Source organism: Oryx dammah, unplaced genomic scaffold (genome assembly GCF_014754425.2).
Source record: "Oryx dammah isolate SB20612 unplaced genomic scaffold, SCBI_Odam_1.1 HiC_scaffold_29, whole genome shotgun sequence".
Taxonomy (NCBI): Eukaryota; Metazoa; Chordata; class Mammalia; order Artiodactyla; family Bovidae; genus Oryx; species Oryx dammah.
In genome coordinates, this window is record NW_024070213.1 from 10,713,266 (window position 1) to 10,731,972 (window position 18,707).

The following is an 18,707-nucleotide window of genomic DNA, read 5'->3' on the forward strand; positions in this document are numbered from 1 at the left end:
ATCAGGGAGGATGGGGGAGGGCTCTGAGCACATCAGGGAGGATGGGGCAGCTCTGAGCACATCAGGGAGGATGGGGGGCTCTGAGCACATCAGGGAGGATGCTGGGGGGAAGCGCGTCTCCTGCTGTCTCAGTGCTTTCATGTGCTGGGAATACCTAACCCAAGAGGTGGGCTTGGCCCTGAGTGTGTCTCTGGAACATCTGCACTGAGTTGTATTTGCCCTGGGAAAGGAAAGATGCTACAGGAATGGCTGGGAAAAGCCTGCTGCCAGTGACTTTGAGCAGCCGAGTAACTCTGCGTGCGTGGGTGGGTGGGGGAACTGGGGTAGTAATGCTGTCTGTCTGTCCCGCTGAGGATCCTCACTCGTACAATCTTCTGCCCCCAGGTATCCGTCAGCTTCAGCTAATACTTTTGAAAGTAGCCTTGATCCTAGGCATTGAGATCCACGTCAATGTGGAATTCCGAGGACTTGTGGAGCCTCCTGAGGATCAAGAAAATGAACGTGAGTGTACAAATAAGGAGGGAAAGGGGCTGGAAGGGGTGAAAAAGATTCGATCTAGGGAGGAGACGACAGGCGTCTCGGGTAGCTTTCAGAGCTGGTTGAAGGGCTTCTCTGTTTGCACAGCCTGAGTCTTTGGAGAAACTTTGACTTAATGAGGGGCCCCTGACGTAGATGAGGCATCCCGGGTGCTTGGATCCATTACAGAAGGTCATGTGCCGGGGGACGTTCCTTTGTGAGCCTTCCTCAAAGCTTCTTTCTCTCTTTGGTTTGTGCCCCACGCTTTTATGCCTGCTATGTTTGACATGGGGTTTTGTGCCAGCTGCACACCTGAATATCTAGAGATCTGGGTGTCTGAATATCTCAGGTATATGTATGGGTCCAGTGATGACCTTCATTCTGACTTTGGTCCACAGGGATAGGTTGGCGGGCCCTGGTGCACCCCAAAACACACCCGGTGTCAGAATATGAGTTTGAAGTGATCATCGGCGGGGATGGCCGCAGGAATACCTTGGAAGGTACTGGGCGGTCTCCTCCTCCTGCTGGTTCACAGCCAGAGAAGGGACGCCCTCCCCAAGCCCCATAAGAGCTTGTGTCCTTGGAGTCCCCACTCCTGAGACCCCTCCTCTGGTCCCTGCCTGTGCTGGTAGATGGCAGGCCCCACCAGCTGGCTCCCAGGCACTTCTCTGGGTACAGGGAGACAGGCTCTCATGAGCCGGGGGCACTGCAGATCTAGACCTGACTTACTCAAGCACACAGAGCCTCACACTGAGTGCTTTCCTGGCCCATCGGATTTCCAGGCATGTATTAGCTGTGTGTGACTTTGACATCTTGCTGGATTGGGAAGGCTTTGGGAAGTAGACACCTTGCTTCCAGAGGAGAGCTGCCCTCAATTTCCCGTGATTCCCACCCCTCACACTCCCCCATGTCCTCATCAGAACCCCTGTTATTTCTCGTGTTTGACATGAACTTCCTGCTTCTCTGGCCAGCTCTCGTCACCTCTGAAAATTTCTTCCCCGCTTCCCAGGATTTCGTCGGAAAGAATTCCGTGGCAAATTGGCCATTGCCATTACAGCGAATTTTATTAACCGAAATACAACAGCAGAAGCCAAAGTGGAAGAAATCAGTGGTGTGGCTTTTATATTCAACCAAAAATTTTTCCAGGAACTGAGGGAAGCCACAGGTTGGTGTTAATACCTCCACAGCGGAAGGAAAGACTCTGAACCCCGCTCTGGTCCCTGTCGGGGGGCTGGCGGGGCGGGGGGTTGCTGCTGCCGCCGCTGTGCTGTGGCCCTCTGCCCTTTCTGCGCCCCTGTGCTTTGCTCTGGCTGTTGGGCCATTCATGCCTCTGTCTCCTGCTCTGCTGGCTTTGGTGCTCATCGCCGTGGCTGGGCTGCTCCTCCTGCTTGAACCCCTTCTCCTGCCTGGCGCTGCGTCACTGTGGGTGGGAGCCCTGGTTTGTTGAGAAGCAGACTGTAGGTGTTGAGTATTCTTTTTCCTGAGTTCATTTGCTTCTGAAGTAAACCACGTGCCAGATAAAAATGAGGCTGTTGTATGGTAGCTTGTGAATAGATTCACTTAGACATTTTGCTGTAACAAAAATGTGTGACAAATGGCAGTTATCTGTTTTCTAGGACACAGTTTCTTGCCATTGCATCTAATTTTTTAGGTTAGTAGAGTTAAACCTACTAACTCTGCTTCCAGCATCTGGTTCTGTCTTGCTCGTGAGCGTCTAGGAGATTCCCCTGTTGCCTGATGAGTATCAAAGAGGCTTAACCTGACTCAGACCCTCTTCCTCAAGGTTAACCTCTCCCGTCTTCCCGTCCTCACGTTTCTGCTTCCTGCTGATGGCTGTTGTTAGGATAACAGGGTGTCAGGTAAATGCAGAGCAGCATGAGGATGACCAAGCTTCCCTCTTCTTGTGAACAACTGGGCAGGGTGTGAAGATCGGGCTCAGACACCTGTTTTCTCTTTCCTGCCTGGGGTTCCAGGACCCCGGTCTCTGTGGACTGATAACAGTCATCCCCCCACATCTCAGCAGACCCTCATGTGGGTGTCTGTCCTCTGTCGCAGGGATCGACCTGGAGAACATTGTCTACTACAAAGATGATACGCACTACTTCGTTATGACTGCCAAGAAGCAGAGCTTACTGGACAAAGGGGTGATACTGCATGTGAGTCATGGGTTTCTTTTAGACCTCTTTTTATGTATCAGGACATGTGATTACCAAGATAAAGAATTTTATTGTCTGATCAGTTTTTCTTGCAAAGTCATTAAAACAAGCACCTCACTCATCTCCTGGGACTGTGTATTTTGTAATCCTCTGGTGTTTTTTAGTTTAACACTTTAAAAAATCTCTTATTTTGGAAAATGTCAAGTGTGAACAAAAGTGGAGAGACTTGGGTAATGAACCCCCGTGTGCTTCTTATCCAGCTTCACAGGGATCAGCACGTGGCCAGCACTGCCTACTCCCCACTCCTATGTGGGGCTGTGCAGAGCAATCTCAGGTAGCATTTTGTGCATAAATATTCAGTGTAGTTTTAGTGTTTAGGTTTGTGGCTTATGGTGCATTCCCATGTGGCTGATTATTGGTTGGTTAATAAGTCATCCTTTGGGAGAGGGTTGTAGAGCGAAGGGGTTATAGAGGGAAGGGAATTTGGTGTTTCTGGGAGCCTGAGAGCAGTTTTGGCTTTCCTGCGGATCTGGTTACAGAGGCCCAGGGAACAGAGCCTTGGTCAGGCTTTATTTGGACCTCTTTGTGGCCTGACAGTGAGGACTCTTGTTCACCCAGAGTCAGGGCCAGCTAAGCCTTTTTTCCAGATGACTAATTGTGTGACATTCCCTGAGACAATGGCCTGGAAATGGAATCAGAGAGCCACAGGTGGATGGTTCCTCCAGAGATGGTTCCTTAGGAGAATTTCTTAAGTCTTGCTTGGTCTGGCTGGTCTGGGTTTGAGAATTACTGTTCCGGTGATGATGTGCTGACCGAGGCCCCTGCGGTCCCAGCACAGACTTATGGCTGAGTGTCAGGGTGTCCCAGCTCTGCAGGGTTGTGATGCGTTACACTGCCGCTTTGCCTTGGGCAGTGTTGGGGACTTGCCCGCAGCAGTCTCCTCCTCGGGGGCCTCCTGTCTGTGTCTCAGCCCTGTGGCCTTCGTGTGTGTGAGGAGAAGGGAGCAGAGCAGTGGATGCAGCCGGTGCCACCGGAGTATATCCAGGGTGGGATATACTCAGTTGGATGTTTCATCGGGAAGAGACACTCATGAGCCTGCTGGTGCGCCTCAGGGCCAAGCTAAGACTTGACATCTACCGTCCTCGTCAGGACTGTGGTAATCAGTTAACAATCTAGAATGCCGCAACCTGATGTACTTTTCCTTTTTATTATTTTTTTTTAGCACACAGGGTGTGTGCTGAATCCTGAGCCCACAGTGGCTACTCACTAAGTATTGAACAAACCAACTTGAGTGTGCATGTTTGCCCTTTCCAAGTTGTCTGGGCAGCTGGAGGTGCCCTCAGAGACACTTGGGGAGCTCCAGTCCCCCTGGAGGAGGAGGCCTGGTCAGTGTGCAGGAACCTCCGGAGCAGAGGAGTTTCTCAGTCCTCTCTGTGGAGAGCCCTTTTTCTCTCGTCGTTTTTTTTTTGTTGGTGGATTACTGTGGGGCCTTCCAGAATCCCGTATATTCTTTGGAAAGTTTCTGTTCCGTCCTCAGTATATCTCTTGCTGGTTCCCTGGGCTGCTGGTGCCCCCACCTCCTTATCCGTCGGGCATGGAAGCTTTTGGGTCCTTCCTTTGGGGTCGGTGGGAGACGCAGGTTGAGTGTCCTGTGTCATCCAGTTGCTGTCAGAAGAGGATGCTTACTGATAGCAGCCTTAACTGGGGATGCTTTTCAGTTTACAAGGTACCATCCCATGAGTCATTGTATTTGGTGTTCAGAGCAGCTCCATGAGGTGGAGTGGACTAGATTGCATAAGTAGGGACTTGTTCCAAGAACGATGGAAAAGCAGGGACTCTGTTTCTAGGTGGCAAAACCTGTGTTCCCTTAGAAACAAGCCCGCCACCCTTCCCAAATTTGTGTGGAGGACTTACTTTGGAACAAGAAGCCACTCTCGGGGCAGGGAAGGTGGTGTGGCTGTGGCCGGTGGGCACCTATGCCCCTGCCTGGGCTTTCCCTTGAGCCTCCCCCCATCTCTGGAGACAGGACTACGCTGACACAGAGCTCTTGCTCTCCCGGGAGAATGTGGACCAGGAGGCCCTGCTGAGCTACGCCCGGGAGGCAGCCGACTTCTCCACCCAGCAGCAGCTGCCGTCGCTGGACTTCGCCATCAACCACTACGGGCAGCCTGACGTGGCCATGTTCGACTTCACGTGCATGTATGCCTCCGAGAATGCAGCCCTGGTGCGGGAGCACAACGGGCACCAGCTGCTGGTGGCTCTGGTTGGGGACAGCCTCCTGGAGGTGAGAGCAGGTGTTGGGGGGTGGCATGACTAGGAACATGGGGTCCCAGGCTGGGAGCGTCTGTGTCATCCTGCCATGTAGACTCCAGCCTGGGGGCTCAGGGCCTGCTGAGTTAGGGTCAGGACCTGCCAGATTGTGGGGGGGGATGGCAGTATGTCCTGCCAGAACGTCCTCTCAGGGGCAGAGGCTTTCTTTGCTCAAGGGTTTAGTTTCCCTCTATTAAAACGTAGTTAATTCTTTGTTTTCTATCTCCTTCTAGCCTTTTTGGCCAATGGGAACAGGAATAGCCCGGGGCTTTCTGGCTGCTATGGACTCTGCCTGGATGGTGCGTAGCTGGTCTCTGGGGACGAGCCCCTTGGAAGTCCTGGCAGAGAGGTAACTGCAGGGGCCCTCTGCGATGAGATGGAGCGTCAGTTGCAGGCTGGGCTCAGGTTTCTCCTTCTTAATTGATGATATATTCTTATTTAGGAGAAGAAAGGTAAGATAGGTATTCATAAAGTCAAAGAAACCTACCGGTTATCTCAGTGATGTTCTCCTGTTCTCTCTAAAGCAGACTCTTCCAAGCAGTGTCTGAATCTTTGTGTAACATTGAAGGATGTTCTCCGATTCCTCTGTGACAATTACGTAAACAGGGATATGAAAATCCTGTGTCAAGTCCTTCTTGTCTTTGAACTAGAGAGACTAATACTAATGAAATCAGCATGGTAGCTGGGGATGTACTAACTTAGAACTAATTAAAGATAACCTTTGAATTCAAAGGAAAACACCAAACTGCTTGTAAACATTTCTCAAATGTCAGATATTTTGAAGCAGATAATTGTAAATGAGCTAAGACCTGGGATTTGCACGCTGATAAATAACAAGTGCCTTGACCAGAACTAGAGAAAGAGGATGTGCTGGGTGAAATTTGGGGTTCATATCATTTTAGGTCTGTTACATAAGGTCCTCTAGGGTCACAGTTACCTAGGGGGTCACAGCCAGCAAATGCAGTGCTTCGAGGCTGGGAAACCTGGCTGGTCTCAGGGGTCACGAGGGTGTGGAGAGAAACTGGACACATGCTGTTGAGAGGGTGGGGTGTGTGGGAGGGGGCCTTTGGTGGAAAGTTTTTTTCATCAGTGACTTTCTTAAAAATTTAGTGAACTTGCTGAAACAGAGCACAGTAGTAAATTAGAGTCAGGCTTTGCTCCTGCCCACAGCAGTGTGCTTGCCTTTCTTGCTGGGGCGTAGCAGTCTGGGGCCTGTGGGGTCCTGGAGGTGGAGGGGATGGGAAGCAGGGCTGATGTGGAGGTGGGGGAGCCCCATCCAGGAGGAAGGTTGGCCCTGCCCTGGGCTCTCGGAACACAGAAATATCATCAGAGGTGTTTCTGTTACTGTCACTGCTCTGAGCGTATTGTTCACTGTTGCAGGGAAAGCATTTATAGGTTGCTGCCTCAGACCACCCCTGAGAACGTGAGCAAGAACTTCAGCCAGTACAGCATCGACCCCGTCACCAGATATCCCAATGTGAATGTCAACTTTCTCCGGCCGAGCCAGGTGAGAGTCCCTGGCCAGTCGGGCATGTCCTGGCCGCTGTCAGGCCTGGTCAGACCCTGTGGATACAAGCATACACAGCCTTCCTTAAGAACAAAGTGACGTCTCCCTGAGTTGGCTGAGGAGGCGTTTTCCATCAGCAGATGGAGCAGCCAGGGCGGCGGGTGTGCAGTGACGAGCAGGGCACAGCCCTGGCTCCCTGTGCAGGGCGTGTGGTACACATCTGCGTCACTGCCACCAGTCACTGTGACCGGGCCCTCCCCTCTCCTGCATTTGTCTCCTCGTCTGCGCCACGGAGACCACCACCCCAGCTCCCTGGGTCTTTGTGCTGCAGACAGGACTGGTCCCTTGAGAGGATTTGGGAAGATAAGACTCTCTGCAAGTAAAAAATACTGTCGTCCAGCTCACAATGTCTGAAGCCTTGTTATTGCACCAAGAGTGACATCTCACAAAGCACAATAATTCCAAAGAGTCCAACAACATCGGGAAAGCAGCTCATTCAAGATAACTGTGTCCTAGACTGTACACTGGGCCTCTATGTTTAGGGGTGAAACCTGCTGTTACCGGGCAGGAGTCATGGCCCAGCAGAGACTAAGCAAGCCCCTCCCGTCATGGCCAAGTGTCTCTCTATCACAGGTTCTCACAGTGCACGTGCGTGTGTGTGTGACCCACTGCATCCCAGAAGGGGTGAAGGTTGGCCTTATCCCTTCTGACCACACTTGGCCCAGGTTTTCACTGTGGTCATTCTGTTCTCAGGGGGGCCTTGGTTCCTTGGTGTGTGATTTCCCTTCTTTACGGCTTATAACCTTCCTGCCAGGTGCGCCATCTGTATGATACTGGAGACACAAAAGACGTTCATTTGGAGATGGAGAACCTTGTGAATTCCCGAACCACCCCGAAGCTGGCCCGCAACGGTGAGTCCTGCTTCGGCCTTTCAGACAGCTCAGCGTGTTCTGTGCGAAAGCTGGGCTGCGGTGCGCACAGTGTTCGTCAGGACTGGACGGGACGGGACTGCTGCCCCGTGATACACAAGTCAGCCCCACAGCCAGGAAATAGCAGTGCTTCGAGGCTGGGAACCCTGATCTCAGGGGTCGCCAGGGTGTGGAGAGAAGCTGGATACGTGCTGTTGAGAGGGCGGGGTGTGTGTGAGGGGGCCTTTGAGTGCACATGCCAGCCAAGGTTTGCGGGGAAGGTCTTAGCAAAGAAGCCGTGGCCTCGGAGCTGAGGACCACGAGCCTGCAGGACACAGTGGTAGAGGCAGAGCCCGTGCTGTACTTTGCGTCTGGTGAGGCCTCTGAAGAGTTCCTCGGGAGGAGAGTGGTCACTGCAGGTGGGCCAGGCAGAGAAGGGCACCGGGCCGAGTGGGCAGTTAGGGCTGCGTCCGTGTCAGGCGCACGGGCCTGACGTTGAGGCTGTGGATGAGAAGGGAGACTGCGTCCAGTCGAGCCGTGCCCGGCGGTGAAGGGTGTGGCTTGCCATCTGAACTTGGGTTTCGGTGTCTGAAATGAGGGTGCCTATTGTGCCTCGCTCCAGCTATGAGGACCTGGGGGCATGGTGAGGTGTTCACTGCAACACTTGGTGTACAGCGGGATGTCAGGAGTGGTAGTCGGGAGTATTAAGGAGCCGGAAGCATTGAATAGCCTGAGTAAGGAACTGGGGCTGAAGGTTTGAGTTCTGTCGTGGGTTTCTTGAAGTTGACGTCCTGTTGGAATATCAAGATCATCTACCTTGAAAGCAGAGAGTGTGTCTTGTTTGGCCACCCCATACGGCTTGTGGGACCTTAATTCCCCGACCAGGGATTGAACCCGTTGCCCTTGTCAGTGAAAGCAAGGCATCCCAACCTCTGGACTGCCAGGGAATTCCCCAGAGAGTGTGTCTTTGTTCATTGTAGTTCTGGAGCTTGAACTATTGAGGTTGTCCAGTACATACTGGACCGCTGGACACAGACTTGGGAAACATCTGAATAAAGTTAATCTAGGAAGCTGAGAGACTTAGACGAGGACACCAGCAGTGCTTTTCTGTGTCATTTCAGGATTCATTTCCCTGAAAGACTTAAATAAAACAGGCTTTCTAGAAATGCAGTTTTAATCTGCAAAGCACTTAGTGACCCAGTACAGGTTAAATATTTTCAGCTGCCTAAAGTAAGGAACAGACTTTCTTGGACACGAATAGGAGTTACCAGGTTCTTCTAAATGCTCTGTTAGACTTCCCTGGTGGCTCAGACGGTAAAGCGTCTGTCTACAATGTGAGAGACCTGGGTTGGAAGATTCCCTGGAGAAGGATATGGCAACCCACTCCAGTACTCTTGCCTTGAAAATCCCATGGATAGAGGAGCTTGGTGCATGGGGTCGCAAAGAGTCGGGCACGACTGAGCGACCTCACTTTCACTTTCACTTTTCTAAATGCTCTGTGTCAGGGCTCTTCTGATGCAGGTATGAAAGCGGATTTTTATGACGGCTCTTCATGTTTTAGGAGACACGTCAGTGACTGGAAGTGTCCCCAGGTGTGCGTTGTCTCTGCGTTGAGTGTTTCAGGGCATGGCGGCTTGTCTTGCTGAGGGCTCAGCCTGCCGCTCTGGGGTCCTTGCGTTCGCCTGTGTGATCCTGTGGAGTTGCTTTCACTTGGAAAGTGCAGGACTGAACCTTTCTTCTTGGGTCCCCCAAGTGTTGCTTTGCAGGGAAGGCGTCTCCTCCCCCAGCTGCTGCCAGCTTTCCAGGGAGATCTCAGGGCCGCTGGTGTGAGGGTGTCAGCAGGTGGTCATTGCCTCCGCATCCCTGTCCTGGAGAGCCGCCAGGACCCTGGGCTTCAGCGTGCTTGGGTCCAGGTCACCCATGGGCAGCCTGTCATCTGTCCGGGGCATGGACGTTGACCTCGGAGTCTGGATAAATTGGGAGTTTCTTACCTAAACCTAAAACTTCACGGGAATTCCCTGGGGGTTCCGTGGTTAGGACTGTGCGCTCTCACTGCTATGGGCCCAAATTCAGTCAGTTCAACAGTCTCCCTGTTGAGGAACTAAGATCCCATAAGCCACACCGTGGAGCCAAAAAAAAAAAATTATATAATACCAGTTAAATAGCTTCTTACTTTTGAAAACCAGTGACAGCTATTTTGTCCCTCCCTTCAGTAGTTTTTCAGACTGGTTACGTGGATTCTCTGTCAAGGCTCCCAGGTGGCCACACCTCTAATAATAACGTCGTTGTTGTTCTAGAGTCTGTGGCTCGTTCCAGCAAGCTGCTGGGTTGGTGCCAGCGGCAGACAGACGGCTATGCTGGGGTGAACGTGACGGACCTCACCATGTCGTGGAAGAGCGGCCTGGCCTTGTGTGCCATCATACACAGATACCGCCCTGACCTGATGTGAGTCCAGGCTTGGCCTCATCTGTATTCCCTGCGCTCAGGTGGCCTTTTCCTAGAATGGGACACGTAGCGCAATGCTTCCTCTGCAGCTTGTGACTGGTCTTGATGTAGCCGTGTTTAAAGCTCTGTCTCTCAGGCGCTCTATAGCCCAGCCCAGTAGTGGCCAGCTGAGTGTATAAGTCTCCACACTTGCAAGGTGGACCCCCTGAGCCTGCTAACATCCCATGAAGGGAAACCCTGTTTCCTGGCCCCAGCTGAGCTCTGCACGCAGCTAGCTCTCTGTCCGGTGCTGCTGGTCACGAGGAGAGCCTGGCCGGGTGGGGCCCAAAGCACGTGTGTCCCTCCTGGCAGAGCAGCTGCTCCGTTCAGCGGGGCTTGCCCACATTGTCAAGCCCGTGACACTCAGGTGGCCTTACCTCCCTATGTGGTGCCATTTCCTCTCTTGGGCGTCCTGTGCTCATCTAAAGGCAGACTAGCGCAGCAGGACGACCCAGGTCAGCTGGTGCCTGGTGCACCCAGCTGCCCTTGCAGGCAGTCCTTACCATGAAAGCCAAACAGGAAGATTCAGAAACGAGCGGAGCACGTGGGATTGTCTTGACCGTCTGTATCCGCTCATCATTAGGTCCACTTACAGGCCCATTTTTGTGTATGTTTTATTTCAATGATTACCTAAGGAATCCTGAAGACCTAGTTCCCATTTATGCTAATAAAGCAGCCTCACCTGGTGTTTAGAAATGGGGATTTCTGATTTGCTTGGATAAGGTAAGTGACCTCTGGCGCCCGGTCCCTGGCTCAAGCAGAGGTGGATATAGAGCGAGCGGAAGTAGGACCTGGTCACCCTCTCCGGGGGGCAGCTTGAGGACGACGGTGGTAATGGCACAGGAGTGCTGAAGCGAGGGCCAGGCGAGTCGCTTCTGCTCCAGCGGGGGAGCAGGACAGAGGGCTGGGGTCACAAGCACCAGAGGGAGCCTGGCCCGTGGGTGGGGCCGCACTTCCGTTGGATGGACCGAGGGGGCTCCGGGGGCCTGGGGATTTCCTCCTGATGCACACAGAGCCTGGGGTCGTTAACTTGGCGCTGTTCAGGCTGTAGTGCCTTCACTCAGGATGCGGCCCCCATAGTTTAATAGGCTTAATATACAGAGTAAAGGAATTTAGCAAAGGAAAAGTTACATAAGTCAGTAGGTGAACTTAAAATAAGGCCTGCTCGGTTAGTCTGAAGTCACCTATTGAAGGAAGCTATCAGTCTTGACTGAATAGCAGGAAGCCTGAAACCCAGTGGGAAATGTTCGTTAATCTAAGTACTTAGGGAAACTCAGGGACTTAGCAATGAAACAACCTTTTGAGGGAAGTTTTGGAATTTCCCTGTGAGCAGAAGGCCGAGTATGATTCGCTAGAGCCAACCTAGTCCATCAACAGCTTGTCAGCTCCATGGACGCGGGGGTGATGGCTCCAGGCTTTTTAAACACAGCCTCATCTAAACAGGACCTGTTCCCTGTTGAGCACGAGGTTAATACACGCGGACCACACGCAGGTGCAGGGGAAACGTAATAAAAACAGCTCCTTTCCTTGAGCCTACATTTTAGTAAGAAGTTTACATTATTGGAGAAATGTTTTGTTTTCCAACTTTTCCCTCTTGTCATTTGTGGGTAGATCTTTAATCCGGTGTTCTTCCTGAGGATGATTTGATTTTGTTAGTAAGAGGAGGCAAGCTGAGAAGTGAGATAGGTTTGCTGTCTTAATTTCACTGAGGTCCTAAACCCGGGCTTTTAAATGACTACTCCGTGATACAGTGTTTTCTGGTCTGGGGCTCTGTCAAGCGTGGTCTTGACATGTCTTCTTCATCCTGTTCCTCATAGAGATTTTGACTCTTTGGATGAGCAGAATGTGGAGAAGAATAACCAGCTGGCCTTCGATATTGCTGAGAAAGAGCTGGGCATTTCTCCCATCATGACAGGCAGAGAGATGGCCTCAGTGGGGGAGCCAGACAAGCTGTCCATGGTGATGTACCTGACCCAGTTCTACGAGATGTTCAAGGACTCGCTCCCCTCCCGAGGTGAGGGTCCCCAGGGCTGCTGGGTGGGTCCCTGTGGCCCTTCTTCCATCAGACCCGCTTCTCTGCAGGTGTTGGCAGGCCCTCCTTCTGACCCACCTTTTGCTCAGCACACCTGCGAATGTGGAGTCCGTGAGCGTTCCTGTCCGTAGTCTTGTCCCTTTCTCTCCGAACCAGCCTCTTTGAAAAGTGCTTTTGCTGTGACCTGGGCTTCCTCACTGCCCAGTCTCGTGGCACTTTGCAACCCAGTTTGCTCTCGCCAAACTGTTCTCCGTAGTCACGGAGAATCACCAAATGCACATCCTTCCCCTTTCTCACCTCTCAGGCACTTGGCTGTTCCGCGTTGTTCAGTGCTTGGAACGACGTTTGTTCCCTTGAAACTCTGTCTTGCTCTTGGCTTCTATGATCCTGGACCACGCTTGCCTTGTTCTCGTTCCTCTGTGACTGTTCCTTCTCTGGCTGCTCTTTCTTTTCCTGCTTTTTAGTGTTTCTAGAAATCTTCCCTTGGCCCTCAGGCTGCTGGGAAACAGATTAAGTAAGCATCATGATGCTTACGCATGTTGACCATGGTACCTGACCTGGTTTGCACCCCATTGCCTCCCCTGTTCAACTGGAGGCAAGTCACTAAACTTCCCTGTGCCTCAGTTTCCCTTTCTATAAAATGGGGGCAATATGTATATGATTAGATTGTGAAATGCTGAAAAGAGTGTTTGGTGAATGGAAGCACTTACATAAATGTTAGTTATTTCAATTATTATCTCAGCGTTACTGTTGTCACTAATAAAACGTTGAAATCCAGAGATTTGAGGTGCCATTTTCCAGCATCTTCTAGCCATGTACTTGTAGACCTCTGAGGCTTTTTCTTGTTAGAGATACAGTTTTTGCGACAGAAATCCACAAGTCTAACATCAGTATGCCCATCAGGGAGAGCCCTGCTCCATGTGAAGCTAAGTACAGGTGTCTGCACACCCCAGAACGATGACTTGGCTTGCACCTTGTCTTCCCCATGTCTCTCCCATTCTGTCTCTGCTTGAACTTTTTATCCTCAAAGTGAGGCTTTGGCACTCTGCTGTGACCCACACGCAGAGGCAGATTGCAGTTTTTGAAAAGCAGAAGCAGAGGGTTTTGTGACTGAAGTTGAGCGGGGCAAGTGTTGGTCCTATTTGTGTGCACGGAGAAGAGAAGGCCTAGCGTGCAGGCCTTTGTGTGCATTTTCTCGGGCATTCTTGCTAGGTTCAGAGCGCCCTAGCCCTCCTGTGGGGAGGCTCCCTCTGGGCTGTCCTTGAACACTGCTGATTTCTGCCCTCAGATGCCTCAGACCTGAATGCGGAGGAGAGGGCTGTCCTAATAGCCAGCACCAAGTCCCCCATCTCCTTCCTGAGCAAACTTGGGCAGACCATTTCTCGGAAGCGATCCCCCAAGGTAAGCGAACGGGATTTCCTCGAGCTGCAGAGCTAGAGATGAGGTGCGGAGAGTGAAGGAATGTGGTTTCCCTCTGTTCTTGGTGCAGGACAAGAAGGAAAAAGACTTGGATGGTGCTGGGAAGAGGAGAAAGACCAGCCAGTCAGAGGAGGTGAGAGAAATGTCTGGGGTTTGCCAGAGCGACTGTACTGTGCCTCTTCTGGCTTCATCCCCCAGTGTCCAAGTTAGTATTGCTGGACCCTTCCAGTTCATCCACGTGAGGTGGGTGGGCACGGATGCTTCCTGTGGCCTTGTGCCTCTGTTCTCTGGAGAGCATTCCAGGAGCACACGTGTGTGCACGTGGGCTTCCTTTCTCTGTGGGGTCGCGCACATGGTAAAGGGCAAGGGGCCTTCTGGGGATGTGGCCACACCAGCAAAAGCCGGAGCGCCTCTCCATTGCTGCCCCCGCCCTGAGTCCGTCTTGGGAAGAGAACCGCGAGGAGCGCTCTAGCATGCCAGGCCCAGGGGGGCTGGGGGGCTGCTCTGACACAGGTGGCTCTCGGGGCCCATGTTCTTCAGGAGGACACACCCCGGGGCCACAGAGGAGGAAGGCCCACCCTCGTGAGCACGCTGACCGACCGGAGGATGGACGTGGCCCTCGGCAACCAGAACAAGGTGAAGTACATGGCAACCCAGCTGCTGGCCAAGTTCGAGGAGAACGCGCCCCCGCAGTCTGTGGGTGTGAGGAGACAGGTAGGCCCCGCTCACCCACCGGGACCTGGTCTGGCCTCAGAGGAGGGGGCTGGTGAGATGGGGAATGTCCCAGACCCCCCGAGGGCTCCGGGCTCGAGACGGCGTCTGTGTGGGGAGGGACTGGGGTTACTGTCGTCACCAGGCAGGTCCCAGGTGTCTGGCAGACGCCCACCCAGGCCCTTTGCAGCGTGGTGGGGTCTTGGTCTCTGCACATAGGTGTGTGTTCACACGCATACATATATGAGTAATAAACCAGCGCTTGCCCGATCAACTTCAGTCACAGAAACCTCCGCTTCTGCTTTTTAAGGAAAATGCTGAAAAATATAATGTTGGTAATTAAGGCCCCTATAATGTTATTAACGCTTTCCCATGTTTCTTTCGGGTCTTTCTTCAATGCGTCTTCGTTTTCACAGTTGAGGTCATTGTTGATGTACACTTTTCTGTTCTGCTTTCTTCCTGTAACTTTGGGCAGTATTTCCATGTTCCAAACTCCTTACAAGTCTCTTCCAAAGTGTGTGCTCTACGCCTTTCTTAACCCTTCTTCTGGTGCTGAATGTTGACTTGTTTCTCATCGCTAATGATAAGCACAGAGGTAAATACTCTGGTGATAAAGATGCCTTATTAGACTGTCCTTGACGAGGTCAAGAGTGGGCGTGTTGTCAAGTGGGTTCCGTGGACTAACCTCACTCCCCCGAGTCCTGCTGAGGGCTGGCCGGCGATGTCTGTCCGGTCTCGTCTTTCCTCTTGCTCATCCAGAAGTCAGTCTGGCTTCTTTTGGGAGGAGGTGCTGGCATAGTGCGGTCCACACTGAAAGCTTCTTCCCGGACCCCTGGTGCTTAAGCGTGCGGCTCCTCTTCACCTTCTGCAAGCGAGGTGAAGCGCCAGAGAAAGATAGTCCTCAGGAGATGCACGCCTCATTTTCCAAGTGGCAGTTAGTGGTTTAGGCTCAGAGCAGTGAGCTCGGGAAAAGGATACTCAGAATTACAGCTCTGTCTGTCATCTCCTTTGCATTTGTTTCTGACCTAGTTGGGGGTTTGGTTGTTTTTTTTTTTACAAGTGTAACCTATATGTTTTTCTTTATAAGTGTAACTTTCTAGAATTAATTCTGTGAGCCCTTCTTCAGTTCTTAGATGTGTGTCTGTCTGCTGTGAGAATCTTCGTGTCTTCTACCTTAATGTGTGTTTTTTTTTTTTTTGTCTCCATGTGCTGTCCCTCCCCACACTGGCCTGTGTGTTACAGCCGACACAGGAACGTGGGGTTAGCCAGCCGTCCAGCTGCCTGCCCGAGCAGGGTCGCTCTGCTCCCACCCCCCAGTGGAAACAGGTAAAGGAACTGCCCTGGCCCAAGCCTTCCCACCCGCTCCTCCTCTGAGCCAGCTTGGTGGAGGCCTCACTGGAGCCCCGGGTAGGGATCTGTGCACATTTGAGTAGACTCCACAAAGATTCAACAGAGAGTACTGACAGTATCAGGCGTCCCTAATAGCTCAGTTGCTAAAGAATCTGCCTATAATGCAGGAAACCCTGGTTTGATCCCTGGGTCGGGAAGATCTGCTGGAGAAGGGATAGGCTACCCACTCCAGTATAATTTGGCTTCCCTTGTGGCTCAGCTGGTAAAGAATCTGCCTGCAATTTGAGAGAACTGGGTTCGAGCCCTGCGTTGGGGAGATCCCCTGGAGAAGGGAAAGGCTACCCACTCCAGTATTCTGGCCTGGAGAATTTCATGGACTGTATAGTCCATGGGGTCACAAAGAGTCGGACACAACTGAGCAGCTTTCACTTTCACTAACAGTATCGCTTGACCTCTATAACCCTTCAGTTTTGGGAATCCAGTGAGCAGGCTGGGCTGTTTGTTTAGTGTTGAAACCAGCTGGGACTGTGTGGTGAGGTTCCGGAGTCTTTGGGGTTTTGCTCTTATAACCTTTGTCCCAAGTTGACCTTTAGCTGACTCATGTCCGCATGACCCCTGGAGGACCATCCTGAGTTTGGGGCTCGGGCAGTGGGCCTTTCCTGTTAAACAGGAAAATGTTATCCAGGTAATAGTTTCAAACTGTGGTTTGTTTCCTTGTTTCAAATCATGGACAGCGATCTGTACACTTTCTTGGTGTTTTAGCTACATTTAAAATATCCTTTTTAGAAATTTTCACTAAAGTTTCTGCAGAAACTCCTGTAGAGCGACTTGTACATGGTAGAGTGGGGCAGAGAGAGAGGAGGTGGCGCCTGGCGGTCACAGGAAGCCCGTCAGCCACGGGAGGCCTCTGCTCTGTCCCTCCTGCGTCAGGAGTATGGCCTGGGTCTGCTGTCTCATGGTTTGGAATCACTGAGGACTAGGGTTCTGAGCGGTGGTCGGGTGTGTGGCCATGGTGCCCTCCTGTGCTGGGAAGTGCTGGGAGGTGGTGAGTTAGGTTTAGTTGAATGACTTTTAGGGCAGATTGTTTCTTTGTTAACCTTTCTTTTAAGAATATGCACATAAGGCAGGCCTGTGAGGCTGAAATGGACGCTTGGGAGCAGAGTCCAGACTCACCACAAAGCCAAGCTGCCTTTTGGTGTGCTTGGGGAGGGGTGGTCTTCTGAGAAAAACTGGTTAGCAATTGATTTCTGTTTTACTGACTTACCCTTCGCCTTGAGTAGACCCTCTGAGTTAAAGGTCAGTCTTTCATGGAGGATCCCTGAAAGGGAAGATGAGCTACTTTCCCAGGTTCTTACACTTGTCACAGAGGTGGCCTGAGACAGGAGCCCAGTCTCTGGGTGAAGAGATGACCTTGAGTGTCACATCCTGGAGCAGTCCAGGGCAGGGACCCCTGCCAGGCTGCAGGGGCGCCTGGAGCCTCAGCCCGTGTGGGTGATCTGCAGTCGCGGTCAGTGGAGTTGAGTACATACTGCCAGCTTCTCCAGGCAGAACAGAACCCTTAAAGTCAAGTCTGGTCTGGGAAGGGGCAGCGGAGATGCGGGTTAGAAGGCGCAGCCGGGTCTCTGCACCCATCAGCCCTGTGCTGTGTGCTGTGTGAAGCAGAATTGTCAGCCTGCCCCGCTGTGGGGGGGCCATGACCCCAGTTCATCCCCTCATGGGTGCATCATATCACAGATGCCACATCCCCAGCACTGACTCGGGTGGCGTCACGAGCCTTGCTTTGCGCACCTAGTCCCTGAGAGAGAGAACACTGCCAGGTGCCACCCAAGTGGGGACGTGGGAAGCCTCCTTTGGGGGGTTGGGGGGCAGACAGGAGTGGTGTCCCTGCCTCCCCCCTCCCGGGCTTTGCAAGCAGCACCCCACACGTCGGTCTGGGTGTGAGAAAGCTGAGGCCCCTCTGACCTAGGAAGCTGGTGGTTTGTTAGGCACCAAAGGGTTCCTGCGCTGGAGACAGCCCCCCGGGCAGTGGACGCCGTGGAAAGGGGCGTCCGGGGAAGCGGTCTGCGGACACTGCCGGGTCAGTTGGCAGAGATGCTCTTCTTGTCTCCTGCTTTTTCCTGTGTTTCCTTGCTCATCTCCTAAACCTTTCGAGTGGGAGTGAGGGTATGTCCTGGGCCCCTCTCTCCTGCCCCCAACTTTCTTGATAAACCAACAAAAAAGAATATGCTCCAGGTCTGTGGGATTTAGAAGGTGCTGCACCGTAGGTCCTGAGCCCCCAGCAGCTGCACAAGACTCGGATCTGCAGACAGTGCGCCTCCAGCCAGAGGTTGACGGCCAGCAGGGCGGGTGCTCCCTGAAGACACGAATTTGTGCTCACGGAGGCGCGGGGTCGGGGAGGGGTCTCAGGGTGCCTTTGGCAGGTGCCTCTCGTCCTTCCAGAACCAGCCTCAGCGTGGCCGTCTTTTCACCTGTGTTCTCTCTGTTTGTGTCTGTTGGTGTAAAAGCGACGGGACAAGGAGCGTTCTCGGACCTGCCCCAAAAAAGTGATCACCCTCTCTCCTCCCCCTACTCCGCCTCCCTGTCGGGCACGTGGCGGCCAGCAGGTGACCCCCTCTGCATGCTCTGCTGTCCTGTGTGCCTGCCTGCCTGTGTGGGTGGCTAGGGTGGAGACCAAGTCAGAGTGCCCCCGTTTCCGTGGTGACCGGTACTGGTGGGCCTCAGGGTAGCAATTGTACGGTCAAACCCTGGGTGGTTTAATCCAGTCCCGTATCATAAGAAGATGACTGTGCAGCTGTAAGCTAAAATTTAAACTACACTGACCCAGACACAAGGTCTGACAGCCCGAGCACACTTTCATGTAGCCCTGCTGGAGTCAGCCATGTTGGTCTTGCTGCCCAGGGAGACGCAGTTCAGGTGCAGTTTGGATGCTTTTTCTAAGGCTTCACTTTATTAGTTTGGTTCCTTCCGATTTTGGGAGCCTGCCTCCTGTTTATCTGACTTTTGCCAACAAATGGCTGCCCTTCCGTCCACCCCTCTCGCTCTCCAGGCAGACACTGGAGAACTGCTTCATGGCAAGTGGGCCACGCATGTGTTTGTGGCCAGCACGCCTATTGAAAGTGCGGTTACCGCACAGTGTTTTTGATTTGTGTTGCACGTCTCTGTAAAATAAAACACTGATTTTAAAGAAAGGCAGGATCTATGGAAAGACATTTCCTTAGCAATGGTAGCCTGTTCAGGAGGTGACCTTGTGCTGTGTCTGATGAGCAGGCCCAGCCGATGTCCCTGGGTCTGGACCCTGAGCCCTTGTGGGGCCG

The 18,707-nt window shown here is 52.6% G+C and overlaps 1 protein-coding gene across 3 annotated transcripts in view; it reads left to right on the plus strand.

Moving 5' to 3' along the window:
• The window catches only part of MICAL3 (microtubule associated monooxygenase, calponin and LIM domain containing 3), a 143,097-nt gene that overhangs the window by 71,879 nt on the left and 52,511 nt on the right, over positions 1 to 18,707 (plus strand). For all 3 annotated transcript variants that reach the window (XM_040233628.1, XM_040233629.1, XM_040233630.1), the window contains exons 4-18: positions 385 to 501; positions 915 to 1,016; positions 1,526 to 1,681; positions 2,572 to 2,672; positions 4,699 to 4,956; positions 5,216 to 5,331; positions 6,363 to 6,489; positions 7,304 to 7,400; positions 9,695 to 9,842; positions 11,699 to 11,895; positions 13,202 to 13,314; positions 13,403 to 13,465; positions 13,873 to 14,046; positions 15,286 to 15,369; positions 17,898 to 17,996. In XM_040233628.1, coding sequence (XP_040089562.1) covers positions 385 to 501; positions 915 to 1,016; positions 1,526 to 1,681; positions 2,572 to 2,672; positions 4,699 to 4,956; positions 5,216 to 5,331; positions 6,363 to 6,489; positions 7,304 to 7,400; positions 9,695 to 9,842; positions 11,699 to 11,895; positions 13,202 to 13,314; positions 13,403 to 13,465; positions 13,873 to 14,046; positions 15,286 to 15,369; positions 17,898 to 17,996 — 1,952 coding nt within the window. The remainder of the gene's footprint in view (positions 1 to 384; positions 502 to 914; positions 1,017 to 1,525; positions 1,682 to 2,571; positions 2,673 to 4,698; positions 4,957 to 5,215; positions 5,332 to 6,362; positions 6,490 to 7,303; positions 7,401 to 9,694; positions 9,843 to 11,698; positions 11,896 to 13,201; positions 13,315 to 13,402; positions 13,466 to 13,872; positions 14,047 to 15,285; positions 15,370 to 17,897; positions 17,997 to 18,707) is intronic.